The 18,761-nt window shown below is 40.1% G+C and overlaps 1 protein-coding gene across 6 annotated transcripts in view; it reads left to right on the top strand.

Annotated features, from left to right (window-relative positions):
- The window catches only part of TULP4 (TUB like protein 4), a 154,983-nt gene that overhangs the window by 94,163 nt on the left and 42,059 nt on the right, over positions 1–18,761 (top strand). For all 6 annotated transcript variants that reach the window (XM_069852083.1, XM_069852084.1, XM_069852078.1 and 3 more), the window contains 2 exons: positions 4,263–4,391; positions 4,696–4,857. In XM_069852083.1, the coding sequence (XP_069708184.1) occupies positions 4,263–4,391; positions 4,696–4,857 (291 nt within the window). The remainder of the gene's footprint in view (positions 1–4,262; positions 4,392–4,695; positions 4,858–18,761) is intronic.

Genomic DNA, 18,761 nt, shown 5'->3' with positions numbered 1-18,761 from the left:
TGATTGAAAAGCTCATTGAACTTCATGGAAATCATCCTGTTTGTGGTAATACATTGGGTTTTACGTTGTACCTAATGTATTACGCCAGGAGCCCCTTGAACATTTTTTAATGGGAGATCACGTTCTTTATAAGACAGCAGTTTAGAAACTGATTAATGTCTGTGATATAATTTTTTTCTGCAGTAGAACAAACACAATTCGCAATTTTTGTAGTATTTATGAAAAACACAAACAAACCAAAATAATTAGGTAATATAGATAGGCTGTATATTAGGTAATATACATAGGACCACAAATGGTCCACAGATGACTTTCTTTGGTACACCAACATTTTTGCCCTTTCAGTACAAGATAAAACAGTTTACTCCTTCAGTACCTGTTTGAAGATGCTAAGTAGGAAGCAGAGAACCATAAAGGCAAGAAGTAAGAATGGGTCCCTTGTGAATCAAAGCTGTTAGTGAAAGTAATGATAGCTTTGTGTTTATGGGTTAGCAATAAAATTCCTCTTTGCAGAGAGGTAATTCAAGCTTATGTGTTACTTAAGCGCACTCGCAATAGGGCGTGTTCTCATATGCTTTACATTTTAGCCAACATAAAAGCCAAAAGTCATCATACTTAGAGCAATCCTTCCTTTCTTTATCTCTGCTCCAGTATGTTAAGTATCTGGAATGAAATTGGAGATGCTCATAGCAGCTATAGACTCGGCACCTGTAGTCAGATGATAAATGTTAATAGTGGAAGCATCTTTAAAATGACCTCACACGGTTGATAGCATTTGTTTTGTGTTTAGAGAAGCTGAATTTTCAAGTTACAAATTTGCTTCCTTATGAGGATGTTATCAGAAAGTGTGTAAAATCATTGTCTCACTTCCATTTGTGATTATAAAGCAGGCAGTTTACTTTGAAAGTTACCAATTGGGATGTAGGGATGTTGGGAGGGGGGATCTAGTTAATCTTGTTTACATTCAAATGTACTCTCAGATTTTTTATCAAATTCAAGGAATTGACAAGTTGTATAGAATTTAAATCAATGTTATCTTCAAGTTTTAACAGGGTTCCTACTTAAAATAGAAAAGAGACAAACCACATCAAGGTAACTGTTGTCACTTTGCCCATAATTTGTATCATTAAGTCAACTGGTATGTCTGATCTATAAAATCCTATGCTTGTCTATATCTTTGCCAGACAAAACAGGGCAATTTTAAGACAGGTAGTAGCACCTTTGATGGTGTTATCTAAAAAACATAGTATTTGAACAATTAGTTTTCTCTTTTATTCTTAAATTTTCTCAAGCAGTGTATTCTGTACGATCTGTGAAATGTTTGACATGAATTGCATCTAAGCATTCAAGGTCTGTTTTTACTGGTGTTAAGTATCTCCACTCTATGATTAGTCATCATTAGCCTTAGCGGCTCCCATCCTTTAAAGATGAAGATATTTCTGTGTTATCCCTAGGGTTTTCTTCACTTCTTTTATAACAGCGTTAGGCATTAGTATCAAGGACAGTTATGCTGTTGTTGTGATTTGACTCAGGTTGGATGTAATTTGACTCAGGTTGGATGAAACAATGGCTCTGTGCATGGGAGTTAACATCGAAAAGAAAATTTTGACAAATCTGTACTGTTCTTGTTTAGATGGAAGGGACAGAGTGAAACCTCTAGCAAAGTACAACTGCCTATATTACTATGATGGAATATTTTATTTATTGCTCTTCCAATTAAAAAAAAAATAAAAGCAGTGTGTGATATAGTCCATCTAGTGGCACAATATAATCTATGCAACTGGAGACAGACCTGAAGGCTTGGAGCGCAGCTGCAAGTTTATAATCGAGTAGAAGCAAGATTTTGCTTCTGGGATTCTTCTTAGCTGCTTTACAAAAGAGAGGTGGTTTGTCAGGCATACTTCTTCCCAAAATCTTTATATATACATGAAGAAATAGTTTTCTTGTGGTTGTTTAAGTGTTCAAGGGTTGGTGCTTCAGGCTGGCACGCTTCACTGATGTGCACATTCTGAAGTTCTGACTCCTGACACTGTGAATAAGTGTAGTACTCACTAAATAAGTGTACGATCATCCTTCTTCAACTGTCAAGTTTAGGTTTCGGGTATGCATATTTATATCCTAATTCTGAAAATGACTGATGATTTGACGTGAAGTGTGAAGGGCCTCTCTACTTAGAGCTCATCTGAGGACTGGAATCTTTAGGAGGATCAGTTCATCTCTGTAAACAGCAACATATATTTCAAGGAAATCTTCCTGTCTCTTTTAGGTGATTAATTATCTATTTATATTGTGGTGGGTTGACCCTGGCTAGATGCCAGGTGCCCACCAAAGCTTTCTACCACTCCCCTTCTCAGCTGGACAGGGGACAAAATATAATTAAAGGCTTGTGGGTCAAGATAAGGACAGTGAGAGATCACTCAACAATTACTATCACAGGCAAAAGACGTACTCGACTCAGGGAAAATTAAATTAATTTATTACCAGCTAAATCAGAGTAGGATAATGAGAAATAAAATCAGATCTTATAAACAGCCTTCCCCCAGCCCTCCCTTCTTCCCAGGCTTAACTTCACTCCCTGTTTTCCCTACCTTCCCCCTGAGTGGTGCAGGGGGACGGGGAACAGGGGTTGCAGTTTGTTCATCATACGTTTTCTTTTGCTGCTCCTTCCTCCTCAGGAAGAGGATCCCTCACACCCTTCCCCTGCTCCAGGGCAGGATCCCTCCCACAGGAGACAGTCCTCCATGAACTTCTCCAACATGAACCCTTCCCACAGGCTGCGGTTCTTCATGAGCTGCTCCAGTGTGGGTCCCTTCCACGGGTTCCTAAGTCCTGCCAGCGACCCTGCTCCAGCATGGGCTTCTTCCGGGGTCACAGCCTCCTTCGAGCATCCACCTGTCATGGGGTCTTCCATGGGCTGCAGGTAGATACCTGCTCCACTGTTAAAACTACAGAGGCTGCAGGGGAATCTCTGCTCCGGCACCTGGAACACTTTCTCCCCCTCCTTCACTGGTGTCTGCAGAATTTTTTCTCTTGCATGTTCTCATTTCTTTCTCCAGCTGCAGGTTTTTGTGGAGTTTTTTTCCTCCCCTTCCTAAATATGTTATCCCAGAGGCTCTGTGACAATCACTGATGGGCTCGGGCTTGGCCTGTGGTGGGTCCATCCTGGAGCTGGCTGCTGTTGGCTCTATCAAATGTTGGGGAAGGTTCTAGCAGCTTGTCATAGAAGCCACCCCCACTACCAAACCTTTGCAGTGCAAACCCAGTGCAGAGATTGAGGAAAAGCATCATTAGAGCTGGATGCCCATTAAGCAGTTAAAATAACACTTTACTGATTGAGTATTTTATATATGTTTTCTTTGTTTCCATGTGCTGTCCCTAAGTAAAATAACTGGGGGGAATCTCCTTGAGTATGAACATAAGCATCCCATATATATCCGCATATTTTTGAAATAAAATTAATTTGGAAAAAAGGTTTTAAAGTAAAAGTCACAAAAAGAAGGTGAATGGTTTTACTGTTGATTTCTGCTTCAAGCACTTGGTTGACAAGTTTTTTTTTGATTTTATACTGAGGTCTCGGGAGATACTGTCTTTGTTAAATTGATATTAATTAGAAATGAGAGAGCAATTTGGTAGGTTTAGACGAGTTCTCTGGAAGAGACCAGGTAGCTCTAAAGCAGAGAGAAGAGCCTAAAACTTCTTTGTATCCCTACTGCACACAATAGCAAAACAACTTTTCTATGAAATTTTGATTTTTTTTTTTGTTAATAATTTGGGACTCTCACATTGTTTTTCATGTCACTGTTGATACAAGTATTCAAATTCAATCTGATACCAGTGCATGCAACTACATTTGAAGTCAGCAAGAGGTGTTGATTTGATGTAGAGGCTGACAGTTTCTGTGATTACAGTGGGGTAAATAATTTGAAAGTGTTGGTTGGTCAGTATGGAGCCTCCTGCTTGTTGCTTCTGTAATGAAATACTGTGTTCCTGTGTACAGTATGTTTTTGTTGAAAGTGTACAATGCCTTCCAAAAAGGCCTCATGGTGAGAGATTGTGCACTTTCTGACTGCCATGACAAAACGATTCCAGCTGTTCTTGAGAGGTACCTAATGCTGTGCTGAAAATTGCTATTTTGTACAACATCTTCAGGTCTTAAAGGTGGTGATGTCTATTTTGCAGTATTGTTTAACTCTTACTTGTTAAATGGTTGGTAACACAGCATGCAGTTTTGGTAACACTTTTTTTGTTTGTAATGTTTTAAGGTTGTGCTGGTGAGATGGAACGAACCATTCCAGAAATTAGCAACCTGTGATGCAGATGGAGGAATATTTGTTTGGATACAATACGAAGGCAGATGGTCTGTGGAGCTTGTGAATGATCGTGGGGCACAGGTTGGTATATGTGTTTTCTCTGCAGTCAAGAGTGATCAGATCCCAAGAGGCAAAATTAAGAGGACAATGAATGGTGCTTTATACTTTTTGAAAAGCGCAGGAGAAAATTAAACATTTCTTTATTGAAAGGAATGTGCAAGAATTGTCACAAAGACATTTTGCAAGGACAGTTGCTTTATCCAGTAATTGAAACATGAGAACTGCAGCTGTGCTGTCTGTTTCTGTGCACTGATACCTTTTATTAAAACAACAAAAAATTTCTACATGGCCAATATATCTATTGTTTTGTCTTTGATGTGTTAAGGTAAGCGACTTTACATGGAGCCATGATGGGACTCAAGCACTTATCTCCTACAGAGATGGATTTGTGCTGGTCGGTTCAGTCAGTGGACAAAGACACTGGTCTTCAGAAATAAACTTGGAGAGTCAGATTACCTGTGGCATATGGACTCCAGATGACCAACAGGTAATGGAGCTTTTAAACGTATTAATGGTATTACTTTGGTGTGCTATAAGAAGGCACCTTGTAAGAACAGTTTCACTCAAAAGTGATGCTTCTAGAGATGCTGAAAATGTAATGCATCCTGTCATTCTCATTAGGCAAATATGATAATGTACCAAGTTACCGATCATCAATTTTCATGTTGGTTCGTGTGCAGTCTTATTCAAAGTTAGTTGTTTGAGATTTGAATCTGTAATTGTACTTGTAATTTGTTGTTACAGCTATCTCAAAAATACATGTGAGCAGAGTAGCACCCTGGACCAGTAACCATCTGACTGGTCATTTCTGTATAGAGCTGTCCAGTCTGCGCTCGCAGTGAAAGCAGTTCCAGTGACAGATACAGTTATATTTGCTTTCACATAAGAAAATGGATCCAATTGATTCTAAGCATCATCAGAGAGACCTCTCAGCCTTATGCAAACAAAGTAATTTTAAAGGAGGCCATTTTTCCAACCATTGAGTCCAAAACTTGCTGAGCTTTGAAAAAGCCAGTTAAAGGTTTCTTCTTTACCATTTATCTAATGAAATGTATGATATTGGTCACACCATTTATAGCAGGGCTTGAGCTAGCCGATAGGTTTCGTTTGCAGAATTTACAATGGCCCTTTGCATTGTTGAATTTACTGGAACAATCTTGCTTTCCGCATGCTTGATGTTGTTATGGTTAATGTGTGCGTAGTACAGTACTGAAAGAAATGATGGGGGTAGAACTGTGTTACGATCGCAACTAGGTTATTTTCCTTCCTTCAGTTTACACCACCATGAAAGGGTACTGGTTCAAGACTCGAGGTATCACTGACCTTAATTTGGAATACTATAAATCCATACAAGACAGAGTTATTTTGGGAATTGCTAGTGGAATAGAATACCACTAATATGCATTTCTGCAGCAGCATCTAATAATTTTAGAGTGCTCTGCAAAGAATAATGAATTAATTATTGCAGCTCTGCTCTTTAAAGCCAGGAAGTCTAACTGCCTCTTTTTTAATCTGAGGAAATGTAAGTCTTGACAATAAATAATTTACTCAAGATCAAGAGGAAAAGACAAGCGGTAGAAGTAGGACAGGAAACTAAGATCTAGTAGCTCTCACTGATGTTTTAAACACGAGGCTATCCCATTTGTGTGATACTCATTTGTTGCTGCTGTATTTGGAAGTGTCTTCGCTTGAGTGTTTTATCTGGGGCTACCTGCCTGCCTTTAATTCAATTTAGCCAATATGTTTGTACTTTCTAATCTGGATCCTTCATAAGTGCTTATTCCAGAAAACAAACACTTGTTCAGTGTCCAGATAAGCGCATTCAAACATAATTGACCAATTCCAGTTGAGTGAAAATCACTTGCTTGAGGAATGAGATTCTGCTGATGATGAACTCATTGAAATAGAGACCAAAACTAGCCATGCACTTGATGTTGCGCTGCACTGTTCTCCTAACTATGGGGTCTGCACATCGGTTGACGGTGGATCTTCGTACTGTTCTCCAGAGTTGGTGGAAAGAAGCAGTCTCCTAATGTGTATTTGGACCTGGAGGCACAAGAAACTATGCTCAGTTCAAACTAAAAATAGAAAATTGAAGGGGAAAACATTGCATATATTAGACACGAATAAGTGTATACAGAAATGGATACCCTTGCTAGTTCATTTCCTTACCTGATTTGTGTCCTGATTTGTACCTCTGTAAATGAGAACAAAATAATATTCTAGTGTAGAGTATCTTCAGCATCTTCCCTATAGCCCAATATAATCTACTCGTCAGCACAGGGAGTGAAAGATAAATGTTGAAATTTAAATTTATATTTTCATACTTATTCATTTTGTCACCCCTCTGGCACTATGAAGATTGCTAGTAAAAGTATTCATGGAGAATGTTACGTGTTCCCATGACCTTTAGCGCAATTAATTTGGAAAGTTAAATTTCCAAGGGGAATGTATTGCTAAGTATCAGTTTTCTGTTGTATTGATAAAAATTTGCTCAATATAGCCTATCCACATCACCTTGGGGTTCTTTTAACTGTCTCTCTCAGGCCCCTGCTGCGTACATCCTCCTCTTTTATTCAAGACTAACTTTCTATCTTTTCTTCTGTCGGTGCAACACCAGTAGGCTATCACCTCTGTCACTCCTCACCACAGTTCTGTGACAGCTCTGCCACCTGAGGATAATTCCTCACCACCATCTTCCAGTCGGAAGCAAGAAATTGTTGGAGCTACAGTAATGCCAACCATCTTACCTGACAGAGCCTGCATGGCCTCGGGGTGTGTCCTTGCTGTGCTTTGACACAGGCTTGTAAGCACCTGAGGTAGTGACTGGTGCCACCTGTGGCTGAAACTCCCTGGCTACCACTTCCCAAAGTCTTTTGGTAGCGTATGTATGAGTTGAGAGCTGGGAAGATGGCCAGGGTGGTGTATAATCTGGAGAAGTTGAGCATATGTATTTCAACTAATTTGGTATGTGCTTTGCCCTGGGGAAGTTATTGCTGGATTTTATTAATACTAGGTACAGCTGTGCTGCATTTTCTTTTGGAAAGAGAATGGTATCTTTCTTGTGGCTCTGTTCTTCTTGATTTCTTGAGCTCTCCTTGTCTGTTGGGAACAAACTTACTGTTGAGTAATAGGATAGTTGATACAATCTAGTTGACTGCAGCACTTTCTCACTATATGTCGTCAGATGATCTTCCTGTGAAGGTCATTGGCAGATTTTTACTTTGGTTCATACCCAGATCTGGAGCCAGGACTTTGAGCTATGGGCTGCTTCAGCGAATTCAATACATAAGCCTTTTGACTTACTCTGGATGTTTATTGTAGAGGACCAGAACTTAATTTTTTCTCTTCCTTTGTGTTTCTGTAGTCCTTCTCATTTAGTTTTCCTGTTCCTGTACATTATACCCAGAGCGTGTATCCAGCCAAGGCGCAAAGACCAGTCACTCCAATAGCCTCTTGAGGATAATAAGCAAGTACATGCAATAGGAAGTCTTTGCAGGACTGGGTCCTCTGTATCTCAAGCCACAGTTGGGTTAAACTTGGACAGATGGGGTCAGTCAGTAGTGTGACCTTCCTTTATCTTTTTTGCAATGTTTTTTTTCCAGGGCTACAAGAGGCTGTAGTAGAGCCTCCTTCCTCAGGGTTGTGTGCAGTATTTTCTGCTTAGAAGGGTCATGTAGGGATGAAAAGAAAATTTGAAAAGAAAAGGAAGTTTGAAATACTGGACAGTACGCTGTCTTGAGACAGTTGTGTGATGTTGTACCACGGTTGTTTGCAAAGAGGGAGTGTACACATCAAATAGATTGAGTGACTTCCCAAGTGAGAAAAATTTGAGTTTATTCTAGCTCATCTAGCCGAGGGGTTTATTTACAATTATAGAAGTAAAGTCAATAAGTAATTGAGGATTTTTCCTAAGCCCATGAGTCAAATAAAATCTTTCCAGTGCTTCATATCCCTCCCTGTGTGCTTGCTCAGCTCCTAGTGATGCTTTCTCTATCAACTTCTTCTGCCCTCGGGCCGTCCTCTCCCTCTCTTTCTGCCAGATTTTACCTATTAAAAGGGCTTGTCTTTCTTCATGATGAGAGAAAGGCACAGCGTCAGGGAACTGATGAGAACTGCAGAGGAGCCTTGTTATTCTCTTGTTTATAGCAATGCAGTATAATTCCCTGGACTTCACTGGGGTTGTTTCTGTTGCAGTTTCTGTGTGTGAGAAGGGAATCGGAAGGAAATCACTGTCCAACAGAAGGAAGTGTTGATGAAAATGAGTTAATATATTTTAATTCCTGGATATCCCAAGAAGTGTCATTAATCTATCTTTATTCACTGCATCTCAGCTAGTATAAATTATTTGACTTCTCTGATGGCTGTAAGAGACCATTTCTATTCTCCCCTATCTCCTCTTTCGCATTGTAAGCTTTTATTTCTGGAAATTCAAGGACTGACTAGGATTCTCTTTGGCCCAGACATGACAGACATCAGCAGGTACATGTGAACTTTGCCAGCATGCTTTCTTTTGTTTGCTTTGAAAAGACACAGATATACAAGCAGTTCGCTTGCATCCTGCTGGGTACAACATTAACTATTGTATGTGATTCCATTGTGGCACAACATGCATTAGTACTAAGAATGCATAAGCGCAGGCCCCAGGTTTCAGCCTGTTCTGTATCTAATCACAAAATTGTACTCGAAGGGGGAAAGAAAAGCAGCACAGCATTAGGAATAGATACCATGTGCATTTCAGGGTCATAGGAGACACCGGAAGAAAACCTGTGAGACCAGTAGCAGATGAAACCAATTTGTCTCAAAATGCAGAGTGGGAGAGGTCTCAATGTTGTTTTTTTAAAAGCTTTTGTAGTTTGCAGTAGCTGTGCAGGAAAGCAGTTTCTACGCTGTTAGCTCCTTGCTACTCTCATGTCAACCACAGATGCTTCAGTATCTTGTTCCCTGACAATGTCAGACAGTAGCTCACTGCCTGCAGTGCTTCAAGGTGGAGCCCAAGATGCAGCAAGGAGCTTCACATGAAGAAGACAAAGGCTTGTCTTTTCTCTTTACAAAGGCTTGTAGTGATAGGACTAGGGGCAATGGATATAAACTGGAGAGGGGCAGATTTAGGCTAGACATAAGGAGGAATTTCTTCACTATGAGGGCAGTGAGGCTCTGGCACAGGTTGCCCAGGGAAGCTGTGGCTGCCCCATCCCTGGAGGTGTTCAAGGCCAGTTTGGATGGGGCCGTGGGCAGGCTGATCTAGTGGGATGTCCCTTCCCATGGCAGGGAGTTGGAATTAGATGACCTTTAAGGTCCCTTCCAACCCAAACTATTCTATGATTCCGAGACAGTGTATGCTGCTTTTTGGGTCCAGCAGTCCAGACAGGTGGGATCTGCATCCTGTTACAGCACTTAATGCCATACATGCCACTGACAGGATCAGTGCTATGCTGTGCCAAGTGGCTGCCATGAGGTAGGAGCTGCAGCATAACTCCTACTAGGAGGTCGGGGCTAATTACCAAGAAGCACTGTCAAATTTGTGAGCTTGGCTCTCAGGTGCCATGGTTTTGGCGTGGCTTTAATCCTTGGCAGGAATTTAAACTAACTATAGAACAGTCTGCTTTGGAATCCTCTCTTTTTCATCAGTGGGCTATGATTTGCAGTTGGTACCACCTTTTCAGGGAAATAGTTGTTCTGAACAACTCCTAAGCTGAAAGCAGAAATAGTAGCCTTACCTAGCTTCCAGATCATGGCTTAAAAAGAAGGAATTTATGTTTACAAATGTTACGTCTGTTTGGGCTATGTTGTCATCTTCTCACCTACTTTTTCTTTTGCGTGATGCTCTGGAACAAAGTGTTTATGTTTCTGTTCACCCTACCATTTTTGTTTTAATCAGGTTCTATAGTGCACCGCTAACGTGGTAATCACACTGATCAAGTTTAATTATGCTCAGACATCTAGCTGAGTGGAAAAAGTCTTGAAGACACCTTTCTAATGCATTGACAGAATGATGAAAAGGGAGCTACAAATAGGCAGCTGGGGCAGGATAGATATTTACCTTAATTATTATGAATGAAGAGAAGGAAGGACAAAATGAAAAAAAGTATAGCCTGTAATATTTGAAAGCGTCAGCAATGATTTTGATCTTGAACTCCTGGACGTGTTCAAGGTCAGGTTGGATGGGGCCTTGCACTGCCTGATCTAGTGGGAGGTATCACTGCCCATCACAGGGGAGTTGGAACTAGATGATCTGTAACATCCCTTTCCACCCAAACTATCCTATGATTCTATTAGAATTCTTGTTGTGCTTATTAACAATCTTCACAGGTTCACATAAAGGAGCCTTTAAAATGCCAGGGAATAGCTGTATTTTCATGTCTTAACATATAAAAATGCATCTTTTCCTCCATCAGTTCTGGGTGCAGAGATTATGAAGTGACCTTGCGTATATGTTTACAATGACTAGGGCCACTCAGAATTGCACTGTAAGATACAGTCTTTGAGGAAGAACTGAAAGACTTGTTTTCATTGGTGGATGAATTACTCAGATTACTGGGAGAAAAGGCTAGAGGCTTTTTTTAGCATTAAAAGTGTCATTAATTAAACTGACAGTTTGTTCAAGCCACAAGGGCTGCAGACAATGGTTAAGTCACATGTGCTGGATGCAATGTTAAAACCTTTTAACTAAGCAGTACTATTAAAATGCAAAAAAAGAGGACAGGGGAAGGAGACTTCAGTTGTCTCTCAAGAGAAATTCACTTGTTATATAAAACGAACAGATAAACAAAACTTACCACAACTTAATTTTCTTTAGTATTTTGGACTATTTTTAGAAGCATTTCAAACCTTTGTGGCAGACTTGCTATTAAAATTAATGATTTCTGCTTGCTTCTGCTAAGGGCTCTATTAACGTTTACTATCCTTTCGCATCCTTTTATAGACAAAATATGTGGGATTTTTATATATACTTCAATGTTTAAACGTTTTTGTGGAGACTTTGTCTTCCTATTTTATATATTTATACATGCTGGAAGCCAGTAACGCTTTGGTTTAGCTCTTTGTTTGGTGACTGGATTTTTATGATGCCATATGATAATGGCAGGCAGATTTTGTGTGAAGAAGTAAAGTGAATTTTAAGTGCTAGTTAGCCTTTCTTTCTAATGTTTCTTGTTGTGATGTTGTTTTAAAGCTGCATTATGCGACTATTTCTGAAATAATAGATTTCTTCTTTTTTTTTTCCCTGGCGTCTATGCATGGTTTTGTTAGCATTGTCTTCCCTTTTTAGTGTTGTCTTTTCCTCTTTTTCTTTGCCTTCTTGTCTCAAGTAGATTTCCATGCATCATTCTGCTGAGAATACAGCTTCCAAAAAGAAGGAAGAAAAAGAGTTAAACAGCTTGGTGCATTGTGCCTTTTTTTTGAGTTGCATTCTCCTTTTCTCCCTAGCAATAAGCAGCTATACCACAGATTTTAATATTCAACTGAGGACTTTATAAGTTTTGCCTTGAGTTTTGGGGAGGGTGGAGAACAAGGATGTTCTCCCTGAAGCCCCTAAGATTCATCTGCAGCTTCAGGAGCTGTAGCATCTCTGTGGTTTTATTCCAGGCAAGCTTTTTCCTGCCAGACACCCTAGTCGATACTGCACAGTTATTGAGTGGGTAATTGAAGGAGCAGAGCAACAAGGTGATGCTTCAATGTGCTTTCATCTTCCCACTCGCTTCATCTGTGCCTTGCCTAATCTTTCCCTTGATGCTCTTCATCCAGCCTGTAGTGGCAAGACACTGAGAGAGCTGACAGGATGGTGCCATTTGTTCTAGTCATGAGGGCTGTAACATGGGTGATGTTTATGTGCTGACAGCATCATGGCTCATATTTTCTCAGTAGCTCTTGCAATGTTTCATGTCAACACTGTTTCAGATGAGTCTTGCAAATAATTTTTTCCCTTAATGACTCTGTCTGAAAGGAGGAATGTAACTGTTTTAATGTTTCAGTCATCCCTGTAGACACGGTATTTGATGTTTGTTACTGCAAAAAGAAAATGAATGGATTTCTCTGTCCCCTTGGATACACAATGTACTAGGATGTACAGATCATCCTCAACAGTGTATCTTGTAACTTTACTTTGATCTGATATGACAGATAGGTCGCAATATTCTTATTTTAGTTGACCGATATCTGGGGTCTGTTAAGCAATGTGCACTCCAACACATTTTTCCCTCCCTGAAGAAAGGAGGGATGTCAGTGACAAACCAGAGATGGATGGAGAGCTGAAACCTTGTTATGCTACTCAGTTGATGTGTCCACTGAGATTTTTATACTCCGTACATTTTTACATTTTTTGAGCATCAGTGTTTGAGTCAGCAAAGTAAAGATGAGCACAAGTAGAAACATGACCAGTCTCTGTGTGGGAAGTGTCAGGAAGAAAGAAGTTGTTTGCTTCACCTTGCTGGCACCTGTACAGAAAGATTTGCTCATGTAGCCTCAAGTCTTTGATTCTTTGGGACAGGGAGTACTTATTTGAAATTGTGTTTCTGAAAAGTGCTGCGTTATGCTTAAGATATGGGGCAGATAGTTAAGAAGGAGGATTTGCAGTGCATCTGTGCAAAGTAGCAGCACATACTATTGCTACTTTTTAGGCAGTTGAGCAAAAAAAATGTCAGTTCCTCCAGGAAGCCAATTTCTTTCTAAGGGGAGGTCGTAAGTTAGGTAGGAAAATTGCTTTAATTTGTTCATTCAGATTTTGAGTTAGTACAGAGGAAAAATTCTCCAAACTATGAAGGTTTTACAGCTTTTTTTTTTTTTTCCCCCCTCAGAAACAGTCAATGTTATTCTGTTGCTAGAGACACTTGGCTGAGAACACTTTGTCCCCAGGACCCCTTTGGTTCATCCGGAGCTTGTGGTCTTTTCAGTTCAAAAGAAATGTAGCAACCCAAGTGGTTAATTTAAACTTTGTTATCAGGGGGATTTGATCCATCCATTTTTGGAAGCCAGTAAGAAGGTCAGGAGCCAAATGGGGTCTTGATCTTGGGTCAGATTTGTTCAAACCTGTGAATAGTCTGAAACCTTGCTGCAGGGATAGAGGGCTAGAGTGGCTCAATCTGGAGGACATTTGTGGATTTCTCCACTAGGTCTTGTCTGGGAAAGCAAGGGCAAGTTTCATGGTAAATTGGAAATGAAAAGTGATGGTTTTGGAAAATGATATCACGTGGTCTGTCCATTGATTTGACATAAAGAGATAGTATGCCCATGGAAAGTGGGAGCATTATCTCTTTATTCTCCAAAACCTTTCCCATTAGTGTTTCATCCTGTGTGGGTTCAGCTTGAGCAGGAGCCAGTTTCTTGTTGATGTTCAGGTGTGCAGGGATTGCTGGCGACTACATTAGCTGAAAAGGGATTAATCTTTCCTTGCTTTTAGGACCATCATCATCATTCTGCAGTGCCTTGCCTCAGTAACAGTTTATTACTATCTCCATGTTGATTCAGTTGTACTTGACCTCACCCATTCTACTTATTTCCTGATTATGCTGAGTTACCTGTCTCTGCCAGCACTGAAGACCTAGCAGAATGCAGAAGCTGAGGAGCTGGCTTCCATTAATATATAGCTTAACCCAGGAGCTTCTTGATTTTTTTATTTGGAAATTCAAAACAGCCAGGACACTGCTTCTAAACTACTTTGTATTGCATTTTCACTAGTCAGGAGTGTAGTCCTTGTTGCTAAGTAATACCATTTTCAATTAGGAAAAAAAACCTAACCACAAAACCACAGCAGAAACTGTCAGACTTGTAAAACTCTAGAGGAAATTCTAGCTTTAGCAGTCCACGTGTTTTTCAGGAAATAACTAAACTGTGGCTTGGAAACAATGCAGATGACTGCCAAGAGTGTTCGTTGACTTCTTTACCTGATTGAGTGGTGTTGGTCAAACTAAATGCATTTTCCCACCAAACAGCACCAGATAGTTGTTTTTGTTGCTATATATAATTTAATATATGTGAAGAATGTGTTTTCATAAACATGCGTGCACTTCCCTGGCAGGGTTCAGTGAGGAAACAAAAAAATCATGCTGCTTGAAGAGCATTCCAGAACACTTCTAAGGTGGGAACTCAGTGGTCCAGGCTTGGAGTCCTATGTGTACTGAAAGGTACAGAAGATATTCTGTAGAAGTTGTTCCAGCTGCTGGCTTTTTGTTCATTGTGCATACTACTTAGAATGTGATCTGAAACTGGACACAAGTTTAAAGAAAAAAAAAAAGATGCCTCTTTGCCTCTGTTTAGTTTAGATGTGGAATACTGTTAATTTAGAAAATGTTGTATAGAAGGGCAGCTCTTCTGACTTAAAAGTTTAATTGTTACAGGATACTTTCTTGACTCTGGAGATATTTTTCAAGAAAGTATATAGAAGTGTGTGTGTCTAGAAATACACAAGTCAGAGTTAGTCCAGGTTTAATTACGGGGGTGTATAATAATCAGTCTTTCAGTGATTTCCCAGGATGCTTTCAAATAACATCATCTTTGCCTGGGCAATTGCTTCCATCCCCACACATCCAGAGTAGCTGTATAGCTTGAGGTGCTGGTTTTGAGACTGCTGACATTTTCAACTCCTGGAATGACGACAAGGCTGTATCTTATTTACTATCCTTCAGCTATGTTATACTGTTTTAGAGAGAAATAAAGCCAGTGCAGTTTGAATCCCCAGGTTTTAGTATTTCAATATTTGTTAAAGGGATTTGTCACCAAGATCACCGATGTATTTACTTTGTCTTCTCATTTGAGAGCTTTGTAATAGTTGTCTAGGTGCTATGGACTTTATAAGAGAGAGAAGGAGCAAGCTTGAAAGTAGGTAACTAAACTGGTGCTGCTCTTGAAAGCATTAATGATCTGGAATGAGAATTTCATTGCTGTGTATATATGCACTTAGCTGGGTGATCTCGTGTTGTATTATCCATGTGTGAGGCTGGTAACTCCTCATGTCAAAAGGAAACAAAAATTCTCTTTTTTTTTTCAAACATAGAAACAGTTAGAGAAAACCTAGTGCTTCCCCCTTGAGCTTATGTGTGAATTTAATGATGTCTCTTTTTGTGTCAGTAGAAGAAATCATTTTACAATGGTTCAATTTTTAATGGAAATAAAAAGTGTTCAGCAGGAGAGCAGCCGTCTCCTCTCTGGTTTTCCCTCTCTCTGTGCATTTTGAGGTAAAAAGGGAAGCCAGAAATATCCCACGGAGAAAAAACAAACTTTCACTTTCTAATGCATCCTAAGAGGTGGCTGCTGCACTGTCTGCAGAGAGAGTAAACAAGAAGAGCCCAAGGAATGCAAAATGCTAATATCACAACTAAATGGACTGCAAAATGTAACTTAGCCTGGCACTTTTTTGTTAGGCTTATGAATGAAAATATTGGAAGGCCATAATTTTCCAGGTATTCCCTGTGTTAATAAGCCTACTTCCATAAATATAAGCTTGATCCATCATTTTGTATATTAATCAGTTTATAGTTCAGTTAATTTTGATTCAGCAAAATAGATTTATTTCTTATTAGCATGATGGCATTGTGGTGACGACTGTGAAGGCAGTTGCTACCATGAATGCTAATGTTTGTGCAGATGGCTGAATCAGGGCAAGCAGAACTAATTCAGCTCCCTTGAGCTGCTGAGCATCTTCTGACAAGCCAAGTGCAGTTGGCCTTAGTAGCATTTTTGCAGAACACAATTTCTGAGGAACAGTGCTGACTTTTTCCTTTTGGCGTGGGGCATGGTGGGAAGCAGGGGTGAGATGGGAGAGGAGGCTGAAGGAAGAAGTATAAAACAGGTCTAAACTTTGAAAAGGGGAATGTTGGTGAAACGGAATGTTGGATGAGGCAGTTGCAAATGCAGAGGTACGCAGGGTAAGCTTTTAGTGTCAGTATTCATACTATCTGGTACAGCAGCAGCAAGGTTACAGCAAATGTATGTGCCTAATAGCAAAGGTACCACAAAGGCAAAGAATAAAACAAAATGCTGAAAGACCAATGTCTGCCAAGTGGGTAGGTGGAAGAGGAATCCTTCAGACTTGAGAATTATAGAATCACTAGGTTGGAAAGGAGCCACTGGATGACGGAGTCCAACCACTCCTGTCAGTCACAGGGGCACTCCATGCCCCTCAGCACTGTGGTTGTTGGGAAGTACAGCCATGAAGAATGTTAACAAACAGAAGTGTAAGTTTTTGTTATATCATTCCTGGTTTACTTGGTCACAAGATGCTGATGAAATTCCTGCCCTGAGCTACTACTTCACTGTTGAGAGACTCCTCACTGAGCCTGAGGAAATTAAAAGGAGGTCCTGGAACAGGTTAGTTTGAAATGCAGCAAGTCTCTCTGAGTGGTACATGCAAATATTATGAAGTCCAGAGGAGGACTACAGAAGTGATCAGATGACTGGAGCACCTCTACTATGAGGACAGGCTGAGAGAATTGGGATTGTGCAGCCTGGAGAAGAGAAGGCTCTGGGAAGACCTTGTAGCGACCTTCCAGTATCTGAAGGGGGCCTACAAGAAAGCTGGAGAGGACTCTTTACAGAGGCTTGTAGTGATAGGACAAGGTGGGGAATGGCTTTATATTGCAGGGGGAAAGATTTAAACTAGACATAAGGAGGAATTTCTTCACGGTGAGGGTGGTGAGGCACTGGCACAGGTTGCCCAGGGAAGCTGTGGCTGCTCCATCCCTGGATAGGTTCAAGGCCAGGTTGGATGGGGCCTCAAGCAGACTGGGCTGGTGGGAGGTGTCCCTGTCCATGGCAGGGGGTTTGAAACTGGGTGATCTTTAAGGTCCCTTCCAACTCAAACCTGTCAATGATTCAAGTTAACATAAAGCTTGAACATTCTTACTGTTGATAAGTACAAGTTACAAGGTCCTGAGCTGGACCTTCAGTGTACAAGGTCTTTGATTGCGCTATTGTAGCTCTGTTATCTCAGTGCTGTCAAACCATTTTCTGTTACTACTGTATCTACAGTAGTAGTACTACAGTGTCACAACAGATCTTATAGAAGTAGTGACAATTCAGCACAACAGATCAACACATAGCAAAGTCACTGAACAGGTTTAACTTGTTCCTCTTTAACTGAATTTTTTTAGCTTCTTGGTTGTTCTAATATCCCCTCATGAGATGAATACTTCAGAGCAGAACACCTCATCTTTTGATTACCACGTCTTTTAGGAACTGGTGTGTTTCAGACTGCTAATCGAAAAATCTTTGAAATATTGGGCATTCATTATCTTGAATGATAGTTTTTAAACTGTTATCCATTAAACTATCTTTAGTGGAAAAACCTTTAGATGAATAACCTTTATATTTACCAAAACTCATCACAAGTTGCCACAGAGACTAAGAGGTCAGCAGATTTCAGAGAAAGGTATTTGGGTTTATTATAGTAAGTAGGAATCATCACAAGCTTGGGCGACAATTCTCTTGATATGCTTAGAGAACTGTGTGTGTTATCCCAGTGTTGTTTATCACAGTTTTCCCTTCAAAGCATATAGCATCAGGGCACCGCTGGAGACCGCTCTGCGTTTGTATAAGCTCTACCATAGCTTCCCTGCAATGCAGGATTCATTTTTTGGTATGTTTTGTAAAGAATTAATGTATGTGTGTTGTGTAACTGACTCACATTTTGAATCTGTTGGGTCATCTTGGGCATTTTATTATTGGATTATGTGTAATTCTACAATTACAATTCTGCCAGTGACAATGCATGTAAAAACAGTTGAAACAATGAACAGTATGAGAGGAGGAGATAACACAGGAGAAGTAGAACAAGAGGCCAAAGAACCACTGCAAAATAAATACCTGGGTGTTTTTTTTAAAATTACTATTATTATCATTTAGCTTTTGTATTCAAGGGTTAGCAAGCCACAAGAACTTCTTCATTATCTTTTTCCAACATTCCTGTAGACCTTCCAGATCTGCAAATACCTGAAAAATATGAATTCAGGCAGCTACAATGCAGCCTTTTCATTTTTTCCATTGGATTCTTCTGACGTACCATGTGGCTCAACCTTTTTTTTTCTGAAGGTCAAGGGAGTTTTATTTATCTGACATAAGTAGTTTGAGTGTGGCATTTATAACTTGAGTAATGTTATGGATGATCACACCATTAGACATTTTTACAGCTTCAGCAGTTCAGCCAGCACAACTATCAGCCTGATAAATGCTTTCATCTTAAAGGTTGTACTGCTACAATAACCCTGAAACTTAAAGCTGCTCCTTGAAACCTGTAGCCTGGCTAAGGAGATGAAGAGTGCCCTCTGACATGTCTAGGTTGCTAAAGAGCTCTCTCGGGTTCCAGTGTAAGAATTAAGATGCCCACGAGCAGCTGTTCTGATCTGAACTGGAAATTACTGTAGGACTTCGTAATTATAAATTAATTGGGGGCAGTGCTAC

Source organism: Phaenicophaeus curvirostris, chromosome 2 (assembly GCF_032191515.1).
Source record: "Phaenicophaeus curvirostris isolate KB17595 chromosome 2, BPBGC_Pcur_1.0, whole genome shotgun sequence".
NCBI classification, from domain to species: Eukaryota; Metazoa; Chordata; class Aves; order Cuculiformes; family Cuculidae; genus Phaenicophaeus; species Phaenicophaeus curvirostris.
This window is presented reverse-complemented; position numbering and strand designations above follow the sequence as displayed.